This window comes from Magnolia sinica, chromosome 9 (assembly GCF_029962835.1).
Source record: "Magnolia sinica isolate HGM2019 chromosome 9, MsV1, whole genome shotgun sequence".
NCBI lineage: Eukaryota > Viridiplantae > Streptophyta > Magnoliopsida > Magnoliales > Magnoliaceae > Magnolia > Magnolia sinica.
In genome coordinates, this window is record NC_080581.1 from 18,413,707 (window position 1) to 18,434,360 (window position 20,654).

The 20,654-nt window shown below is 39.6% G+C and overlaps 1 protein-coding gene across 1 annotated transcript; it reads left to right on the forward strand.

The window, feature by feature from the left end:
* The first annotated feature begins 4,633 nt into the window (after positions 1-4,633).
* Positions 4,634-6,535, forward strand: LOC131254894 (uncharacterized). The gene is made up of 2 exons (XM_058255596.1): positions 4,634-4,994; positions 5,877-6,535. Exons 1-2 carry the CDS (start codon positions 4,634-4,636, stop codon positions 6,533-6,535), a joined length of 1,020 nt encoding a protein of 339 aa, XP_058111579.1.
* Positions 6,536-20,654: the final 14,119 nt, after the last annotated feature.

Genomic DNA, 20,654 nt, shown 5'->3' on the forward strand with positions numbered 1-20,654 from the left:
TGGCTATAGAAAACACCGTAGCCATAAGTTCCAGGCCTATTTATTTATTATTATTTTATTTTTTTACTATTGTAATCTCCACCACTTTTCGTGGGTCTTATTATGAGGTATGTGTTATATCCAAACCGTCCAGTCCATATATTCGACGAACTTGTATTAAGGCTTGAGGCGAAAAATAAGATAGATCTAGCTATCAAGTGGACCACACTGTAAAAGGCGGTAGAGGATTGAACGTCTACCGTTGAAACCCTTTTTGGGGTCACAGAAGTTTTAGATCATTATAAAAAAAAATTTCCCCCCTTCATCCAGGCTTTTGTGACCTTATGAATAGATTGGATGGAAAATAAATGTTATGGTGGGCCCTATAAAATTTTTAACGGTGAAAATCAATTTTTCCGTTGCTCTTTGTGGTGTGGTCCAGTTGATATCTGGATATGATTTTTTTTTTATAATGCTTCCAAATGATCTCAAAATATGGATGAACGTTGTGGATATAATAAATACGTAACTGTGGGGCCCATGTAACTTTGATATCTTTTGAACCGTTCGTAAGCTCGGAGTTCGAGGAGTGTCAGCGCTCGTCTTCGAGGACCACCTATCCGCTTGAAGGAACAAGCAGGGGGGCATTTTCGACCTTTGGCGAGTCATCCGTACAGCTGGGGCGTATTCTCGCAAGGGGAAATAAGGTGGGCTTAGTCTCGTGAATAGGGCGGTAAATGAGAAAATGACCACTGTAGACAAAACCTTTTACCCAGCGGTTTTTATGAAGGAAGAAAAAGTTAAGTTACCAAGTTAGACTAGCACGTGCGGACAGCGACTTTGAGGACGAAACTACCCCTCCTTTTTACGGCCGTTGCTTTTCCTCTCCCTTTAACAGAAAACACATGCGCTTTTTCTCGGTACACATCCCTACGTTCCATTGCAACGAAAAACCGACGCACGGCCATTTTACTTATCATTTCCCTTACTAAAATTCGAACTTTATCATCTCCATATTATCATTCTACATTTGGCATTTTCTATCTTGGTGAGGGTTACGTAGAATCCTTGAAAGTGGTTGCACCTCCGATCTTCAGAAAGGTACAAATTAATCCCTCATTTGAAAGCATTCGTCCTCAACTTGCATTGAGCGAGGCTACGGTTGCGGGAGGTACAGATATTAAAAAAAAAAAAACCCTAGTGTGGTTTATAGATTCTTTCCTTTGTATTATTGAACAACGATTAACTAGGTACCTGTGGAAATTCAGCTTGTAATTCAGCAAAGGTGCTTGGTCAAACTTAGCCATTGCACACTTTAATTTGAAGAAAGAACTCACGAAAATTGAGACGAGTGGAAGTCAACGACAATTGATCGACTACTCATCGAAGTTTTTGTGAAGTTCGGTGAATTTCATGGCAGGCTCTTATAATTTCATTTGTTAGGCTTAGTCAATTTTATGCGTTGATCGTTCAAATTCATGTGAAACTTGTTTAATTCCATTTTAGGGCTCACTCAATTTCATTTTAGAGTCGCTCAATTTCATGTTTGCCCAGCTCAATTTAATGCTATGCTAGCTCAATTCAATGTTTGCCCAACTCAATTTCATGGTAGGCTCGCTCAATTCAATGTTTGCCCAACTCAATTTCATGCTAGGCTCGCTCAATTCAATGTTCGCCTAACTCAATTTCATGGTAGAATTGCTCAAGTTAATGTTTGCCAACTCGATCTCATGCTAGGCTCGCTCAATTTAATGTTTGTATTGATAAATTTCATGTTTGCCTCAATGAATTTCATTCTTGTCTCACTGAATTTCATGTTTGTGTTGCTCAATTTCTAGTTTGCCACGCTCAATTTTCAGTTTGCCATGCTCAATTTCAGCTTTCCTCGATCAAATGTTAGTTTGTCTCGCTCAATATATACTTTACCTTGCTCAATTTTCCCTCTTCCCTTGCTGAATTTCTTGTTTGCCTCGCTCAATATATACTTTACCTTGCTCAATTTTTCCTCTTCCCTTGCTGAATTTCTTGTTTGCCTTGTTCAAAATCTAGGTTGCGTAGCTAAATTTCCAGGCTTCCCTTGCTCAATTATTTATTTTGTGTCACTCAAATTCGAACTTCCCTCGATCGATTTCATTTTTCCCTCGTTCAATTTGTAGTTTGCCTTGCCCAATTTCTAGCCTGTCTCGCTGAACTTTCACTTTTCCTTCATTGAATATCTAGTTTGCCTCGTTCAATTTATAGGCCCCTCGTTGAATTTCTAGTTTGCCTCGTTCAATTTATAGGTTGCGTCGCTGAATTTTCATGTTTGCCTTAATCATTTCCATGTTTGCCGCGCTTAATTCTAGTTGAGGTTTATTCCATTTTATCCGAACCTCGCTCAAATTTATCAAGTGCTTGATATTTAGTATTAATGTATATGATGTAATGCTTAAATTCTTATTACTCTAATTCTAATTAACCATGTGTAGAGAATTTAGCCTTCTATCCCCTTATGGTACATTTGTAATTGCTTAAATATAGGTATCTTTCTAGTAGATATGACATGAACCGTCAAATTACATTTTATTTTGTCTTATACACCATACAATGTGGAATATTTGTTGAATATTGAATGAACTTTTAAATATTCCAAATTGCTTAACCATACTTGAGATTGATATGACACATTTGTGGGCTGTCATTTGAGCTTAGAGGAATTATAAGAATCCATCTTAAATTCATGTGTTGATGTTTAATATAATGATTTGATAATATGTACAATTTAAAGAGCAATCTGGACAAAATTTAAGGGATGTACGTGGGTACCATGATGCCATGATGTATAACATCCACCCATGACATATGAGCTTTACCGGGTGCTCAATGTAAGCCACATGCTGCTCCAGTTACTAGAATAGCTAATTGAACCTATATAGAATTCCCTCAGAAGAAGTAAAATTGCGAACCTAGGGACATAAAAGTTTAGGACCTTAGGAAATTTCAAATTTAGTTGTTTGAACGTAGAAATGAAACTTAGGTTCCCTTAAAATCATTAGAATAGCCATTCAAACTTGGTTGGAATCACTTTGGAATTATGACATTTGAGAAGATAGAGACTCAATATTTTAAGTTCTCTAGGAAATTGATTGCATAACCATGAAACCTAGGAACAAAACGTAGGTCCCCATTAAAAACTTTTAGAATGATTGTTTGAACTTAGAACTAAACTTAGGAATTATGGGAGAACAAACAATCTGTTATGATGTATATTAGACTAAACAAGAATGTTCCTTGAACTTGACCTTCATTGAACTTTTTAATAACTTAGGATTTGAATTTTACCATAATTTTCCTTAGTTGAAATGACATTGCGAAGGCACTCAGTAGATAGTAGGTGAAATGAGTTTAGGCATTGTAAGCAGTTCCTTACCTATTACATTGTACATTAGATCCAATTTAAGCACTCCCTACACTTAAAACCCGCACTAGGAGTTAACAATGAAAATTCAATAAGAAATCTCATAAGTTAGAGATGATATTTCTCATAACTTTTAGCAATTAGCACTAACTAGAAGCAAATGTATAAAGGTTTGAGGAAAAAATTCCAGCACTAAATGGAGCATATTGAGATTAGGATTTTGTATTTCGAATCCCCAAATACATCTCGTTGATCAGAAACAACATCTCTCGTGTGCTTTAACAATTAGAAATAATTAATAGTGAAATTTTAGGTGAAATTTCAACCCTAGACTCTGGTTGTTGAGACTATCTTTGAAAATATATGTAAGTTTAACATATTTTGAACCCAAATCCTCATGTAGAAATGTTAAGTTTGTATATTTTTTTTTGAAAGTGTACTAGGTCATCATAGAATTGTCCCTTATTAAAATAGAAGACTATATGGATATCCCATGATAGATAGCATCACTGAATTTAACAAGCACCACATGAAATCATTCTTATCTCTGAATTTGTAATCCATATAAGCTCTTCTTGTTTATTTAAAAAAATTAACGCATTGTTTACATTTTATTTCCTTAAGCTATGTATCATCGTCATCTATTATGGAACGTGAGTACTCGCTCCTCTATTATTTAATCGAGTTTTGTCTTATGGCAAGCTTCCATTGCTTAATGATTCACTAATATAATGTCATTGTATCGGTTTTCAGATAATGTCTACTACGAGAATCATCTGCTGTTATGGCGGGAAGATTGAATATGAGAACAAGCGATACTCGTACACTGGTGGGGATTCGAAAACTTTTTCACTACGTGTCGAGACTACGTACGAGGAGCTTCTATATAGAATTTACAGGATTATTAAGAGTCAACCAACAGATTGTGATATTAGGATGAAAGTAATGTATCCTTGCACAAATGAATCAATCCCTCCAACTGTAATCGCAGACGACGATGACGTGCGAGAGTTCCTGGCAACACAGTTGGAGCATTCGGATAAATTCATTCCCTTAGTCATCGAGACAACGCAACACATTAATTGGAAAACACACATAGATAGCTTGCCTGAGGAGCATGGCGTGGAATTTAAATACAGGGCATCTCCATTACAAGTCGTAGTGAGCAATGATCAACTGCCCGAGCCGCCTCAAACATCAAACTTTGTGAGTAGCCAAGTCAGCTGGGCACGTGACCTTAACCTCACTTATGAGTATATGGCACCGCCTTTAACAACAACAGCAGATCTGCCATCATCATCCACCACCCGAGCTGTATGTGTAAGCGACACTCTGCTTTCAGACCTTGCTAAAAGCAGAAACTTCATCACTCGTCAAGTTCCTGTGCCATTTGATGATGCTGCATTCACCAATGCAGCACTGCTAAAATATACAGATTCGTTGGGTGAACCGATCGATATAGCTGTTGGACAAACATTTAAGGACAAGAGTCGATGCCAGTATGTTCTAAGCCAATTTGCAATTCGCAATAAATTCCAGTATAAGGTACTGTACTCAAATTCTAGCAGATTTAGCGTGGTGTGCTTTGAAGATAAATGCAATTGGAGGGTTGACGCAAGTCGGTTGAATGATATCGGGATATTCAAGATACGGAATTATACGTCAGAACACACGTGCGGCATGTCGTGGATGAAGAGTGATCACCGGCAAGCAAGCAGTAAGTTAGCATGTGATCTGGTTGTTAGCCGCATTGAGCAACGGTTAGGTTTGAGGCCACGTGATATTATCTTCGCTGTGCAAGAGAAATATAATATTCTTATCAGTTATAGGAAGGCATGGAAAGCTAAGGAGCTTGCAATTAAACAGGTGATGGGGTCTTACGAAGACTCTTACAATCAACTCCCCCTGTATTTGCATGAGTTGAGGATGGTCAACCCAGGGACGGTGACTGCCGTGCTCGTTAACCAAGAGACTTGGAGGTTTGAGAGGTGTTTTGTAGCGCTCGGACAATGCGTTCGAAGTTTTCAGAATTCTATGCGGAGGGTATTAGCCATTGATGGGACACACTTAAAGGGTAAATACAAGGGTGTTCTATTCATTGCCACGGCCTTAGATGGGGACAATCGTATATTTCCAATTGCGTTTGGCATCGGGGAATCGGAGAACAGCATGAGTTGGAATTGGTTCCTTACCTACCTCAACGATGCGTTAGGGTATCTGGAGGGTCTTGTGATTATTTCCGATCGACATAAAGGTTTAATGAAAGAGGTTCCCCAAGTATTCCCACATGCAATTCATGGGTATTGTGCGTACCATATTTATAGAAACTTGGTGGACACCTTTAAAGACAAGTCGTTGGAGATATACTACTGGCGGGTGAAGACATGTGGGAGGGCTGAATTTGAAAAATTAATGCATGATATTGAAATGGCCAACCCCCCAGTACATGCATGGCTGACAGAAATTAGCTACGAAAGATGGGCATCGTCTCACTTTACAGGTAAAAGATTCAACTTGGTCACCACAAATATATCTGAGTGTGTTAACGCCCTCTTCAAAGAAGCGCGGGAATACCCTGTTACCAAATTGATAGAGGCTGTAAGATGTAAGATACAAGAATTATTTTACAAGAGAAGAGAATCTGTAGCCTCATTTGTCGGTTCGTTGACACCATGGGCGGAGCAACAGTTGAAGGATCTTATACAGAAGGCGCGAGATGTTCGCTGTCATCCGATTTCTCGAGATGAGTACCACGTCGTGAGAAATTATAATGATACAGTCAAGCTCAGCTCGCTTTCATGTACACGTCGTGAGTTTGACATGAAGGGATACCCTTGTTTGCATGCCCTGTCCTCATGTATAAATTACAATCTTCCTCATTACTCGTACTGCTCCCCATTCTACACAGTGCAAAATTACTTGAGCACATATAATGAATTGGTGTACCCAGTACGTGATATGAGCGAATGGGAGATTACCGATGGCTTCAAGGAGTACTGTGCGAAAATTAAACCCCCGGGACAGAAAAGGCCATCTGGAAGACCAAAAAAGTTAAGAATTCCCTCACGTGGAGAAGAATCAAAAACATTAAAGTGCGGTCGATGCAAACAATCCGGACATAATCGTCGGACGTGCAAGTTTCCCATACCTGATGTGTAGCATACTTTGTAATTTATTTAGTGTTTTGTATGATATATGTTGTAATATATTTTCTCTCATGCAATAATGTTTTGGTTGTCTTGCTCAATTTCTAAGTAACCTCGCTCATTTTCAGTTTGTCGTACTAAATTTCTTATGCTGCCTCACTTAATTTCTTATGTTGTAATATATTGGCACTGATATGATAGGCTGAGTATTTGACACAAGCATAAGGAGCCCTGTTCAAATCTATTGTGTAAAACGAAGTTGCCAGGAGCACCGGAGCATTAAACTAAGGCTGGACAATTACACGATGATACAAAGATGACAATGGAACAAAGGAAATTAAGAGGAATGTCAGAAAACAAAAAAATTGAGTGGAAAAGAAAAGAAACACAAAAGAAAAGGTACATTTGGTTAAGAAAGTCAAGTGAAGCCAACATATGTGGGAAAATGGCAAAAGAAAATTTCAATCAACCACATGACAGTACCGAGGAAAAGTTACAAAAGATTAAGGCATGATAATTTGAGATATAAATGACCCGTAAAGCAGCTACTTTCTTTGGTAGAATCTACACCTATATAAGAAAAAATAAAAGTGTAACAAGAAAAAGGATGAATTGGTGGATATGGGAAGCATACCAGGACAATCACATTACTGCACTGCCTGTTACCCATTGACTACAACTCAGCACCGCAACCTAGTTGTTGTTAGTACCTCACTGGTTTCAAATGGCTGATTTGAATTTAGAAGTATACCCAGGGCAATTTGACAGTGAGCAAGTTGCAACTTCCACAATTTCCAGTTTGGCCCGCTCAATTACCAGTTTGTTCCACTCAATTTTTAAATTGGCCCACTGAAATTCATTCAATGTCCCGCTCAATTTCCAGTTTATCCCACTCAATTTCCAGTTTGGCCAGCTTAATTTCAAGTTTGGTCCTCTAAATTTCCAATTTGGCCCGCTGAAATTCTAGTTTGTCCCGCTCATTTCCACGTTTGCCCGCTTAATTTTCAATTTGGCCAGCTCAATTTTGGCCCCCTCAATTTCCAGTTTGGCTTGCTTAATTTTCAGTTTGGCCCACTCAATTTCCAATTTGGCCAACTCAATTTCCTGTTTGTCTCGCTCAATTTCCAGTTTGTCCCACTCATTTCCATGTTTGCCCGCTAAATTTCCAATTTGTCCCGCTCAAATGAATATTCCAAGGACTACTAGTTGAGCACTAAAATAAATCCCCAACTAAAAGGAGTAATATGCATATGAAAGAATCTATTTCTTACAAGGGAAAATAAACCATGCATACATAAAGAAAACATAGCAACTTCAAGTTTCCCGATCAGTTATGGTAACAGACCCACTGGCTTGTCTTCCAATACGACCTGTCTCAACCACTATCTGCAATAATGAATAGGCTTCGCGTTTACATGCTTGGAATGCTCATCTGATAGTGATATGGACCAGCAGTAACGATTGAGGAATTTTAGGAATTATATACTTTCATGATTTTCCAGCAACAAAAAACATAAGATTAGCTTACCAGAAATAGATTAAGGTTTCCAGAAAGTCAATCAAGTTTCATGGCAATTGCCACAAGATATCTAGCTCTAGACTCTTTTGATTAGTGCTTTTTGCAATTTTCAGATATCTTGAGGAAATAAAACTAACTTTTTATAGGAATCCATGATAAAGAGATTGAGCACCCCACTTTTCAAGATATCATGAGGAAATAAAACCAACTTTACTTAGGTGTATTTTATGTAAATTACATATCTTGTTTGATAAACACAGTAGGGTTGGACATCTAACCCCACTAGTCTCTCCTTTCCTTCAAAGCTTTTCTACTTACACAGAAAATAGGAGCTTTTAATGAACATCCAATCCCACTCAATTTCCAGTTTGGCCCACTCATTTCCTCGTTTGCCCCGCTCAATATCCAGTTTGAACCGCTCGTTTCCTAGTTTGGCCCGCTCAATATCCAGTTTGTCCCGCTCAATTTCCAATTTGGCCCGCTCATTTTCTTGTTTGGCCCGCTCATTTTTCAGTTTGTCCTGCTCAATTTTCAGTTTGGCCCGCTCATTTTCGAGTTTATCCTGCTTAATTTCCAATCTGGCCAGCTCAATTTCCAGTTTGGCCCGCTCAATTCCCGGTCAATTCGCTTCACTTCACGGTCATTTCCATGCATTTCACGGTCATTTCCGGCGATTCCGTGTTGATTCACGATCATTTCCATGCATTTCATGGTGAATTCCCTTCACTTCATGGTCATTTCCACGCATTTCACGGTCAATTCGCTCCACTTCACAGTCATTTCCATGCATTTCACGGTCAATTCGCTCCACTTCATAGTCATTTCCATGCATTTCGCGGTCAATCCCGTCGATTCCGTGTTGATTCACGGCCATTTCAATGCACTTCACGGTCATTTCCCTTCACTTCACGGTCATTTCCATGCATTTCACGGTCAATTCCCTTCACTTCACCATCATTTCCATGCATTTTTTTCTAAACAAACAAACTGAAGTATAGGACTACTCCATTACAAGTTGTATTTTCTATCAAGCAATTTATTTGGGAGAGGGAAATCCAGCATATCTTGTTAGCTTGAGGGGAGGCATTGGAATTTCCTTTGCCTTCAACACAGATGATCTGCACTCAATTATAATTAATTTATAAGAAACTTATATATTAATCGAGTTTGTGTTAGGTCAGGCAACCCAAGACCTCAATCCGAGCTCAACCCAAGTTTTATCAGGTTGGTGTTTGTATGGCCCAACCCCAAGACCAAACTCGATACATCCTGCCCAAGCCCAACCCAATGTTGGGTCGGCCACAGGTTGGTCGGGTTGAGCCCGCCCAACTTCTAGCCCTATAATCATATACGGTATGTTAAGTAACTAATTTTGGTTTAGAATATATTCTTGTTATATGAATAAAGAAAGAAATTTTAAAAAAAAGTGATAATTTTTTTTTTTTTGCATATGCTTATATATACATATTTATATAAATGTTATCTCAGCATCCTCTACCAAAACCCCAATCAGCTCAAGGCAACAAGGATTATGTACAATAGCTAAGATCTGCACATCTTTCTATTGGTCAGAAAGGAATGAAGACTAATCGAGCAAAAACAATGTATTTTAAATTCGCTTCACTTCACGGTCATTCCAGGCAATTTCCGTGTTGATTCACGATCATTTCCAGTTTGTCCCGCTCATTTTCCAGTTTGTCCCGCTCATTTTCTAGTTTGGCCCGCTTATTTTCAAGTTAGGCCAGTTTGGCCCGCTTAATGTTTAGTTCGCTCAATTTCTAGTTTGGCCCGCTCATTTTCCAGTTTGGCCTGCTTAATTTCCAGTTTGGCCCGCTCAATTCCTGCTAAATTCGCTTCACTTCACGGTCATTCCCGGCAATTCCGTGTTGATTCACGATCATTTCCATGCATTTCACGGTCAATCCCGGCAATTCCGTGTTGATTCACGGTCATTTCCATACACTTCACGGTCATTTCCATGCATTTCATCATTTCACGGTCAATTTCCTTCACTTCACCCTCATTTCACGGTCATTTCCCTTCACTAATTTTGGTTTAGAATGTATTCTTGCTATATGAATAAAGAAAGAAATGAGACAAAGTATAACCGTAAATTTTTTTTAATATGCTTATATATATACACATATTTATATAAAATACGTGTTAGAGAAAAATTGTAGGTAGAATAAAATTTTACATGTCAAAACAGGAATACGACTATAGCTACGGTTATAATCCGTAGCCATAGATTCGGCGATCAATCGCGAATCCTGCGATTCCGCCCCAACTCGCTGTCCCATTCGGGGATCAATCGTAGATCCCGCGATTCCACCGCCTAACCCGGCTCGGCCCCGCCTCCTCGGGTGCTGCCCTCCTCTTTCTCATGAGGGAAATGATCAACGAAGAGGAGAAGAATGAGGCGATAGCTCCAAGAAGGGTCATTTTCTTACAAACTCAAAGGTGAATGATGCAAGGGTTGAAGCTTGGATAGAGGGATTCCACCGCGATTTGACGATTTGGGGACTTGAGGATTTCGAAGTCGGTAGGATTTGGGGATTGGAAGATTTCGAAAGTAGTAGGATTTGGGGATTTAAAGATTTCAGAATTTTTATAGGAGTTGGGGATGTGAGGATTTCAAAATTTGTAGGGTTTAGGGATTCGAAATGAAAAGAGGGTGAAAGAAGAAGATACGATGGATGTTGAAGTGGGAATGATGTAAGGGATAATGAGATGAAAGGTGAAATGGATGAAGGCCTGGGGATTCCGATTTGAGAGGGTTGAGGGAAGCAAAGAGGGTGAGAGTAGTGAGGAAAAGGAGAGATTTGAGTGAGTGAGTGAAGTAGTGAGACGCCTCACTCACGTACTGACTTAAATGGGGGGTGGCCTGATCGGCGATTAATTGCGGATCCCGCGATTCCGCCCCCACTCCCTGTCCCATTCGGGGATTAATCGCGGATCCCACGATTCCGCCCCCACTCCCTGTCCCACTCGGGGATCAATCCCGGATCCCGCGATTCCGCCCCCACTCCCTGTCCCATTCGGGGATCAATCCCGGATCCCGCGATTCCGCCCCCACTCCCTGTCCCATTCGGGGATCAATCCCGGATCCGGCGATTCCGCCCCAAATCGCTGCCTCGATCAGCGATCAATCGCGGTGGGCCCCACTTTGGTGACCATGGGGGGAAATAGGATTGTGTACTGAGTTACTCAGTGCGCTTTTATCGTACTGAGTAAACTCAGTTGGGCCTAAGTATGAATGTATGTGGGTTATCCACGCCGTCCATCCGTTTTTCAAGATAATTTCAGTGCTTGAGTCTAAAATAAAAGTATTCCCAAAGCTCAAGTGGACCACACTATAAGAAACAATGGGACTAATGACTTCCACTGTTGAAACCTTGCTAGGGCCGACAGTGATTTTTATTTGTCATCCAACCTATTCATAAGAATACTTTAATTGGAGCCTTCAATTGCAATATCATGGGTTCCTGCATAAATATCTGCTCTGCGGCATAACAAAGTTCACCCATTTCGTATGAGTCCATAAAGAAGTTTCTATTCGTTGGAGCTTTCCAGTTGGGAGGCCTAAGCAACATAGATATAATCTGCAAAAAAGTGAATCGTAATAAACAGACTGCCCCTTGCTTAAGAGAGCCTTAAAATTAGATATATTCCTGATCATGCTTGCCTTCTTGTGCAGGTCCTGAGGAGACTTCTGTCTAGTGAATAACATTTTGTTAGGGTATGCCTGATTAAAAACCTAGATGGAACCATTCGTCTGCTTTCAATCTCGAACTGATCCAATGAAAGTTGCCTCACCAGCCAACCCAAGCTACCAGCAGCCTCTTTAGCAACCACCACATGTAGCATCGTGATTGCAGCTTTGTTAACATGAAAAGGATGGAAGTAACTAAGAAACAAGCAAAATAGTGTATGATCCATGCTTCACAGACATTGTGTGAAATGCCATCCACACCACACATGGATGTGGTTGGGAGTGTTGATCTAGTGACTATTATATGGACAGGCAATAAGACAGAAATCATAGTGATTGGCAACTCTGGACAATTGTTGTAGGTTTTGCTCATTGAATGTTGCTTGTTTGAGCTAGCAATCCCCTTTTTAGGCCACTGATTGTATGGCTAGCACAGTTCGATTGATTTGCTTTTCAAGATACACAACACTCACATGGTTAAGCTTTGACTGGTTAAACTTGGAACTTGCCATAGTTGGAGTTCTATCGAAACTGAAGATGGGAGAATTAACTTCAGACTGAAGAGGTGAATTTTCTGCGATTAGAAGATCATCAAGCAGTACATCTGCAAAAATAGCATAACAGCATTGGACAGTAACTCAAGAAGAATGGTTAATATACAAATTTTCTAGACCAACGTCATTCAAAATGAGTGGGCCAAACTGAAAATTGAGCAGGACAAACTGGAAAATCGAGCCGGCCAAACTAGGAAATGAGCGGGCCAAACTGGAAATTCAGTGAGACAAACTGCAAATTAAGTGGGGCAAACTAGCCTAACTGGAAAATGAGCGGGACAAACTGGAAAATGAGCGGGCCAAACAGGAAAATGAGCGGGACAAACTAGAAAATGAGCGGGCAAACATGGAAATGAGCGGGACAAACTGGAAATTGAGGGGGCCAAACATGGAAATGAGCGGGCCAATCTAGAAATTGAGCGGGCCAAACTGGAAATTCAGCGAGCCAAACTGCAAATTAAGCGGGGCAAACTAGCCTAACTGGAAAATGAGCGGGACAAACTGGAAAATGAGCGGGACAAACTGTAAAATGAGCGGGACAAACTGGAAATTGAGCGGGCAAACATGGAAATGAGCGGGACAAACTGGAAATTGAGCGGGCCAAACATGGAAATGAGCGGGCCAATCTAGAAATTGAGCGGGCCAAACTGGAAATTCAGCGAGCCAAACTGGAAATTAAGCGGGCCAAACTAGCCTAACTGGAAAATGAGCGGGACAAACTGGAAAATGAGCGGGACAAACTAGAAAATGAGCGGGCCAAACAGGAAAATGAGCGAGCCAAATTGGAAATTGAGCAGGACAAACTGGAAATTGAGCAGGGGAAACATGAAATCAGCGGGGCAAACCAGAAAATCATTATGCCCACCTTTTCCTGTGGTATGATCCACTTGATATTTTGATATGCTTCAATTTGGGGCTCAACCCCTTAATTAGATAGAAAAACAGATCGACGGCGTTGATATACTACATGAAACGGATTGACTACTCCCCCTACCACCAGCTAATGGCTGGTGTTCGGTGCTCTGTGGGCCCCATCATGATGTATGTGTTTCAACCATGCTGTCCGTCTTTTTTTATATATCGTTTTATGATATTATACAAAAAAATGTGGTATATCCTGATCTCAATTGGACCACATTATAGGAAACAATGTTTAATGAACATCGACCAATAAAAACCTTTTGGTGGCCATAAAAGTATTGGATCAAGCTGATCTTTGTTTTTAGCCTTCATCTGGGTCTTTATGATGTAATAAACAGATTGGATTTCAGATAAACAGTACAATTGGCCTCAGGAGGATTTAAATGATGGATATCCAATCACTATTGTTTTCCTGTATTGTGGTACATCTAAGATTTATATCCCTCATATTTTTAGGAAAAAGCCCTGAAATGACAATAGGGAAGGATGAAGATTTCCTACTAAGCAATTAGCAACATAGCCATTAGAATGTTGTCTATGTAATGAAGGACTTGGTCCCATGGTTGGCTAGTGGTAGACTCAGGACATGATTTAAGGTCTAATTTGAGGCCCACATATCCAACCAAATTCCATTGATTGGACTTGGTCCCACATATCCAAGTAGCCTTATTGTTTGGTTTATGCAAAAAACCATAGAGTATGGGAGGGTTTCATACAACCATACACATATCCAAGCCCATGCGGTTGTACATAGAAGAAGTAGCTGAGTGGGTTTTTAGAGTCATTAAGTTGGGACCTCTTATTAAATTTTCTTTCCTTCATGATGGATGGATTAAGTCGAGTTCGACTCGTGTCGAGGTGGGCCAAGCTCGGCTTGACTCGTCCATGCTGAGTCAAGTCGAGTTCGAGTCGAGTCGAGTTGCAATACACTATGGTCGAACTCGGCTTGAACTCAACTTTACTCGCCTCGAGTTGGCCTTTCAATCCGAGCTGTCTTAGGTTTGATGTTAATTTTGTAGGAGCTGTATATTGTTGTGAATGATGTCTTTACTTCACAGTCATTACCATGCATTTCACGGTCAATTACGGCGATGTCGTATCTTTTCATGGTAATTTTCATGCATTGTTCAGGTCTGTTCATGGCTCTAGAGGTGGATGGCCCGCTCAATTTTCAGTTTGTCCCGCTCATTTCCATGTTTGCCCGCTCAATTTCCAGTTTATCCCGCTCAATTTTCAGTTTATCCCGCTCAATTTTCAGTTTGTCCCGCTCATTTTCTATGTTTGCCCGCTCAATTTTCAGTTTATCCCGCTCAATTTTCAGTTTGTCCCGCTCATTTCCATGTTTGCCCGCTCAATTTTCAGTTTGTGAATTTCTTAGTTGCGTCGCTCATTTTCTAGTTTGTCCCACTCATTTTCCGGTTAGGCCAGTTTCGGTCCCATTTCGATTTGGCCGCTCATTTCATTTGGCCTGCTCAATTCCAATTTGTCCCGCTCAATTCCCGGTTTGGCTCGCTCAATTTTCAGCTTGTCGCTCGATTTCGATTTGTCTGCTCAATTTCAGTTTATCCGCTCAAATTCGATTTGGCCGCTCAATTTCTGTTTGACCGTGAATTTCAGTTTGTCCGCTCATTTCCATGTTTGCCGCTCAATTTTCGTTTGTCCCCTCAATTTCGGTTTGGCCGCTTAATTTCCGGTTTGTCCCGCTCATTCGCCCGCTCAATTTTCAGCTTGGCCCGATCAATTTCTAGTTTGTCCCACCCAACTTTCGGCCATAAAATCCTATATGATACGTCAAGTAACTAATTTTGGTTTAGAAGATATTCTTGTTATATGGTTAAAGAAAGAAATGGAGTAAAAAGAGATAAAATTTTGTTTATATGCTTATATATACATATTGATTATAACTATGTGTAGGTGGAATAAAATGAAAAAGGATGAAAACTAAATGCAAGGAAAACATTAAATTCCTCTTATGTAAACTGAATTAATGCTCCAAACAGTGTTCCCACAAACAAATTTTCCGAAAGGACATTCATCCAAACATGCTATGAAATAAATTTTCAGACTAAAAATTTGTTTTCACTTGGCCTGGGCCTGGCTCATCCTACATGTGACCAGCAAGCAACAAATGAATGTGCGTATTTTAATGCAAAGACCTTTTGGTAATGAATTTGTCTTTTAAAAAAAATATTCAATTTGTCTGGAGGCTGAATTACTCTCATTAAACCAATGTTTTCTAATTCATGTTTACTTAATGTCATTATTACATTGTAGGGTGCCATGAAGAGACAGGAAGCCTCCAAAGATATTTTCAGGCCACAACAGCAAAAAAAGGCCAGGATCTTCTAGAGTATGAGATTTCAGCAAAGATGATATGACTTCAGCAAGCAAGAAATGTGCCACTTGTGTAGAGAAATAGAATAATCATTCAATCACCTATATCTTGTTTGTGGAATGCCTAGGGATATGGAACTTCTTCAAACGCTTTTTAATTTGTTGGGTTCTCCAAAAAAGTGGCCTTGGTCGTAGGTGGGAGGATGAAGTTGTTGTTTAATCAAGTAGGGAGAATTTTGAGAATGCTTTCATTTGACATAATCTGGTAGATCTGAAAGGAAAGGAATAAGAAATTCTTTGAAAACAGAGTATCATTAGAAGTGAGTGAGAGACATGATCAAGAATTTTTTATCAGTTGGTTGAATTTAGTGAAAATGGGTTTTGTGTCACTTTGGCATCTGTATGGAAAGAGCTTGAACAGCGACAACATGGACAAAAAAATTTAGTTGATGTTATGAGAAGTGACTAGGGAGAAACAATATGGTGTTTCAGACCGGTGAGACTCCAACAAGGCAGGTGAGTCTCATTTATATATAAACACTTCAATAAAAGTGGAACTCATTGTTACAATACTTAAAACATACAAGATTCAGTTTATTTAACTTTCTGTAATCCAGTCAGATTGAACGGGATCCCACAACATTAATAAAGATGATTTCAGAGCCCAAATGAGAGTGAAATGGTAAATTAGTCATTGTAGAGAGAGATTTATGATCAGTCATTTCTAAAAGTTTGTATTTTAAAATGGCTTGCTAGTTCTACCAGGAGATAGATACATGTACAGCTAACTCTCAGATTGCCCGCTGATTTGCATGACCATTCCTTCAAAACTAAGAACTGCCTTTGAAAACTACCAAACCTCACCAAGATTATATGACCACGATGCAACCAGTAGTTTAGATAAACCAGATGCAACTGATAACTATTATAGTTTCATTCCTACAACCTACATCACACAATGTTCCTCATATCGAAGCTCCATTCCAAATAAAATCTTTGAAACAATCAGTGTAATGATAAAAAGAATAAACAAAATTTATAATAGAAGCAAAGGAAATAAGCACTACCAAATGATAGAGCAAAGGTTAGTGCATTATCAAACTGATTCAGTCTATGAGATTCTTCTCCTCCTCATATATACTAGCCTGAATAAAGAAAACAAGCCCACAAACATGAATGAATTTGTCTCATGACTTGAACTCATTTAACCTAGAGAGCATCCAAGAACCAAGGCCCAGAAGTACATATCAAGTTCAATATTGTGCTAAAAGTGAAATCGATCAATTTTTGGACAAAACTAATAGGAACAAAAAAAAAATGGGAGATTTAATATTGTTGCTGCATTTTCTTAATGATCTATATGCAGCTAGCACATCCGTAGCTGGCTCAGATCAATAGCCTAGCTCACCAAACCATGGACTGCTTTTGCATCTTTTTACTGACCAACTATTTTCTTAACTGATGGTTTGCAAACAGACGATTAAGAAAAAGCTGAAACAAAAATCAAAATTTGATAGAAAAAAGATAAAGATTGGACCTATTTACAATAGTCACTTGCCCATCAGTTGGGTCAGCTTAGCATCAAATTCCTTCTTCAGTTCCACCTCTTCTTCCAAATACCTCCACTTCAGCTCAGTCTTCTCATCTTCATGCAATCGTATCAGCTTCTCTCTCTCTCTCTCTCTCTCTCTGCTTCAAACTCTTTTATCTGATTTGATTGGCTATCAATGAATTGAGCAATCTCCTCAAGCCTACTTTAAGGACTGTTTGGATTTGTGGATTTTTTATTTTTTATTTTTGAAGAAAATAGAGTTTTTTGGGAAACTCCATATCTTGAAAACAATAAGAAATGAAAAATTGTTTCCCATGATTGTCTTTCAGCAAGATTTTCTTGAAAAAATTTCATCGTTTACAAATCTATATTCATGGAAAATTTGTTGCCAGTCTAGGTAAGGAAACTTAAAGGGGGCATTTTTCAGGAAAGAAGCTGATACGAATGGATTGGCATGTTTCATCGTTTACAAATCTATATTCATGGAAAATTTCATCGTTTACAAATCTATGACAATAGTTTTGCAATTTCAAATACCAGCTTCTAGATTGAGCAACTTGGATTGCATAAATGATTGAGTGAACACATAGCATGTAAAATAGGAACTATAGGCATTAGTAAGCAGAAATGAGCAAGAATGAATCAGGCATTTCATCGAACACATGGACTACAATGCATTTCATAAAACATATCATTTGAAAATCATTTCAAATAAATAGCACAACAAGTTCTTAAGCATAGATCGCAACCCGTGATCATTATCTGGGCCCTCAGGGGCCGATAAAACGGTAACATAGGGTTCAAACTTGTCGGCGGTTTCGAAGTAGGAGTTCGACACAGGGTGTAAGGATCTCTACAATAGACGTATTCTATTAGTAATTGTGAAAAAAGGGTTTCAATAGTCTAGGTTTTTGGGTCGAGGGTTGGATCTCACCTGTTTGTGGTCCCGCTCGTGGCACGAAGTCTTCTCTCATTGTTCAGGTCTGTTCATGGCTTTGGAGGTGGATGGCCCACTCATTTTCCAGTTTGTCTCGTTCAATTTCCAGTTTGGCCCGCTCAATTTCGATGTGGTCCGCTCAATTTTTAGTTTGTCCGCTTAATTTGTAGTTTACTGAATTGCACGTTTGTCTCGCTCAATTTTCGATTTATCCCACTCAATTTCGTTTGGCCGCTCATTTTCGATTTGTCCGCTAAATTTTCGTTTTGGCCGCTCAATTTCCATTTGTCTGCTCAAATTTCAGTTTGTCAGCTCAATTTCAGTTTGGTGGCTCAATTTCATTTGTCCGTCAATTTTCTTTGTCCGCTCATTTCCATGTCCGCCCACTCGATTTCGGTTTGGCATGAAATTCTAGTTTGTCCGCTCATTTCCATGTTTGCCGCTCAATTTTCAGTTGTCTTGCTCATTTTCCGATTTGGCCCGCTCATTTTCCGGTTTGTCCGCTCAATTTTCGGTTTGGCTCGCTCAATTTCTAGTTTGTCCCTCTCAATTTCAGTTTGGCCGCTCAATTTCTAGTTTGTCGCTCAATTTTCAATTTATCTTGCTTATTTCCATGTTTTCCAGTTTGGCCCGCTGAAATTCTAATTTGTCCTGCTCATTTCCATGTTTGCCCACTCAATTTCCAGTTTGGCCCGCTCAATTGCAGTTTGTTACTTCATGGTGATTTTCATGCATTTCACGGGAAATCCCGCGCGATTCCATTTCATTTCATGGTCATTTCCGTGCATTTCATGGTTAATCCCGGCGATTCCGTTTCATTTCACGGTCATTTCCATACATTTTATGGTCAATCCTGGTGATTCCGTTTCATTTCACGGTCATTTCCATGCATTTCATGGTCATTTCCCTTCACTTCACGATCATTTCCATGCATTTCATGATCAATCCCGACGATTCCATTTCATTTCACGGTCAATCCTGGCAATTTCGTTTTGATTCACGGTCATTTCCATGCATTTCACGGTCAATTTCCTTCACTTCACGGTCATTTCCATGCATTTCACGGTCAATCCTGGCGATTCCGTTTTGATTCATGGTCATTTCCATGCATTTCACGGTCAATTTCCTTCACTTCACGGTCATTTCCATGTATTTCACGGGCAATCCCGGCGATTTCGTTTCATTTCACGGTCATTTCCATGCATTTCACGGTCAATCCCGCGATTTCGTTTCATTTCACAGTCATTTCCATGCATTTCACGATCAATCCCCGCGATTCCGTTTCATTTTACGGTCATTTTCATGCATTTCACGGTCATTTCCTTTCACTTCATGGTCATTTCCATGCATTTCACGGTCAATCCTAGCGATTCCATTTCATTTCACGGTCATTTTCATACATTTCATAGTCATTTACATGCATTTCATGGTCATTTTCCTTCATTTCACGGTCATTTCCATGCATTTCCTGGCAATTCCCAAGACTTCAATCCAAGCCCAACCCAAGTTTTATTGAGTTGCTGTTTGTATTGCCCAACCCCAAGACCAAACTCGATACATCTTGACCAAGCCCAACCCAATGTCGGGTCGGTCACAGGTTGGTCGGGTTGAGCCCGCCCAACTTTCAGCCCTAAAATTATGTATGGTACGTCAGTAACTAATTTTGGTTTAGAAAATATTCTTATTATATGAATAAAGAAAGAAATGAAAAAAAAGAGATTTTTTTTATATGCTTATATTTACATATTTATATAAATATGTGTTAGAAAAAAAATGTAGGTAGAATAAAATTCTCCATGTAAAAAAAAAAAAAAAAAGTGTGTTGGGATACGGCTATAGCTACGGTTATAATCCGTAGCCATAGATCGGGGGTGGAATCGCAAGGTTCACGATTAATCGCCGTGTTGGGATACGGCTATAGCTACGGTAATAGCTACGGTTATAATCCGTAGCCATAGATCGGGGGGTGAAATCGTGAGGTTCACAATTAATCGCCGATAGGGACAGCAACTTGCGGTGGAATGCCGACTTACTGGTATAGCTACGGATTATAACCGTAGCTATATCCGTATCCCTGTCCACACACCATTACCATTCTACTTGAACGTCTACCGTTGAAACCCTTTTAGGGGCCCCACAAGTTTTGGATCATTACGAAAATCGTTTTTCCTCTTCAACCAGGTCTTTGTGGCCTTATGAATAGATTGGATAGAAAATAAATGTTATGGTGGGCCCTACAAAAGTTTTAACGATGAAAATCAATTTTCCGCTGCTCTGTGTGGTGTGGCCCAGTTGATCATTGGATATGATTTTCCTTTTTTTGGATAATGCTCCGAAATGATCTCGAAATATGGATGAACGTTGTGGATATAATAAATACATAGCTGTGGGGCCATGTAACTTTGATCTCTTTTAAGCCGTTCGTACAACTGTCAGTTGGAGGAGCGTCAGCGCTCGTCTTCGCAGTGAAAAGGAGGGGTAGTTTCGTCCTCAAAGTCGCTGTCCGCACGTGATAGTCTAAGTTGGTCACTTAAGTTTGTATTCTTTCATAAAAACCGCTGGGTAAAAGGTTTTGTCTACAGTGGTCATTTTCTCGGCGGTAA

What these genes read in the sequence shown, in the direction of transcription:
- LOC131254894 (XM_058255596.1), top strand. Translation starts at nt 4,634, where the DNA reads ATGGCACCGCCTTTAACAACAACAGCAGATCTGCCATCATCATCCACC. An exon ending in CAATTGGAGGGTTGACGCAA is followed by an intron (nt 4,995 to 5,876) that starts GTCGGTTGAATG and finishes CTCACTTTACAG; the next exon opens with GTAAAAGATTCAACTTGGTC.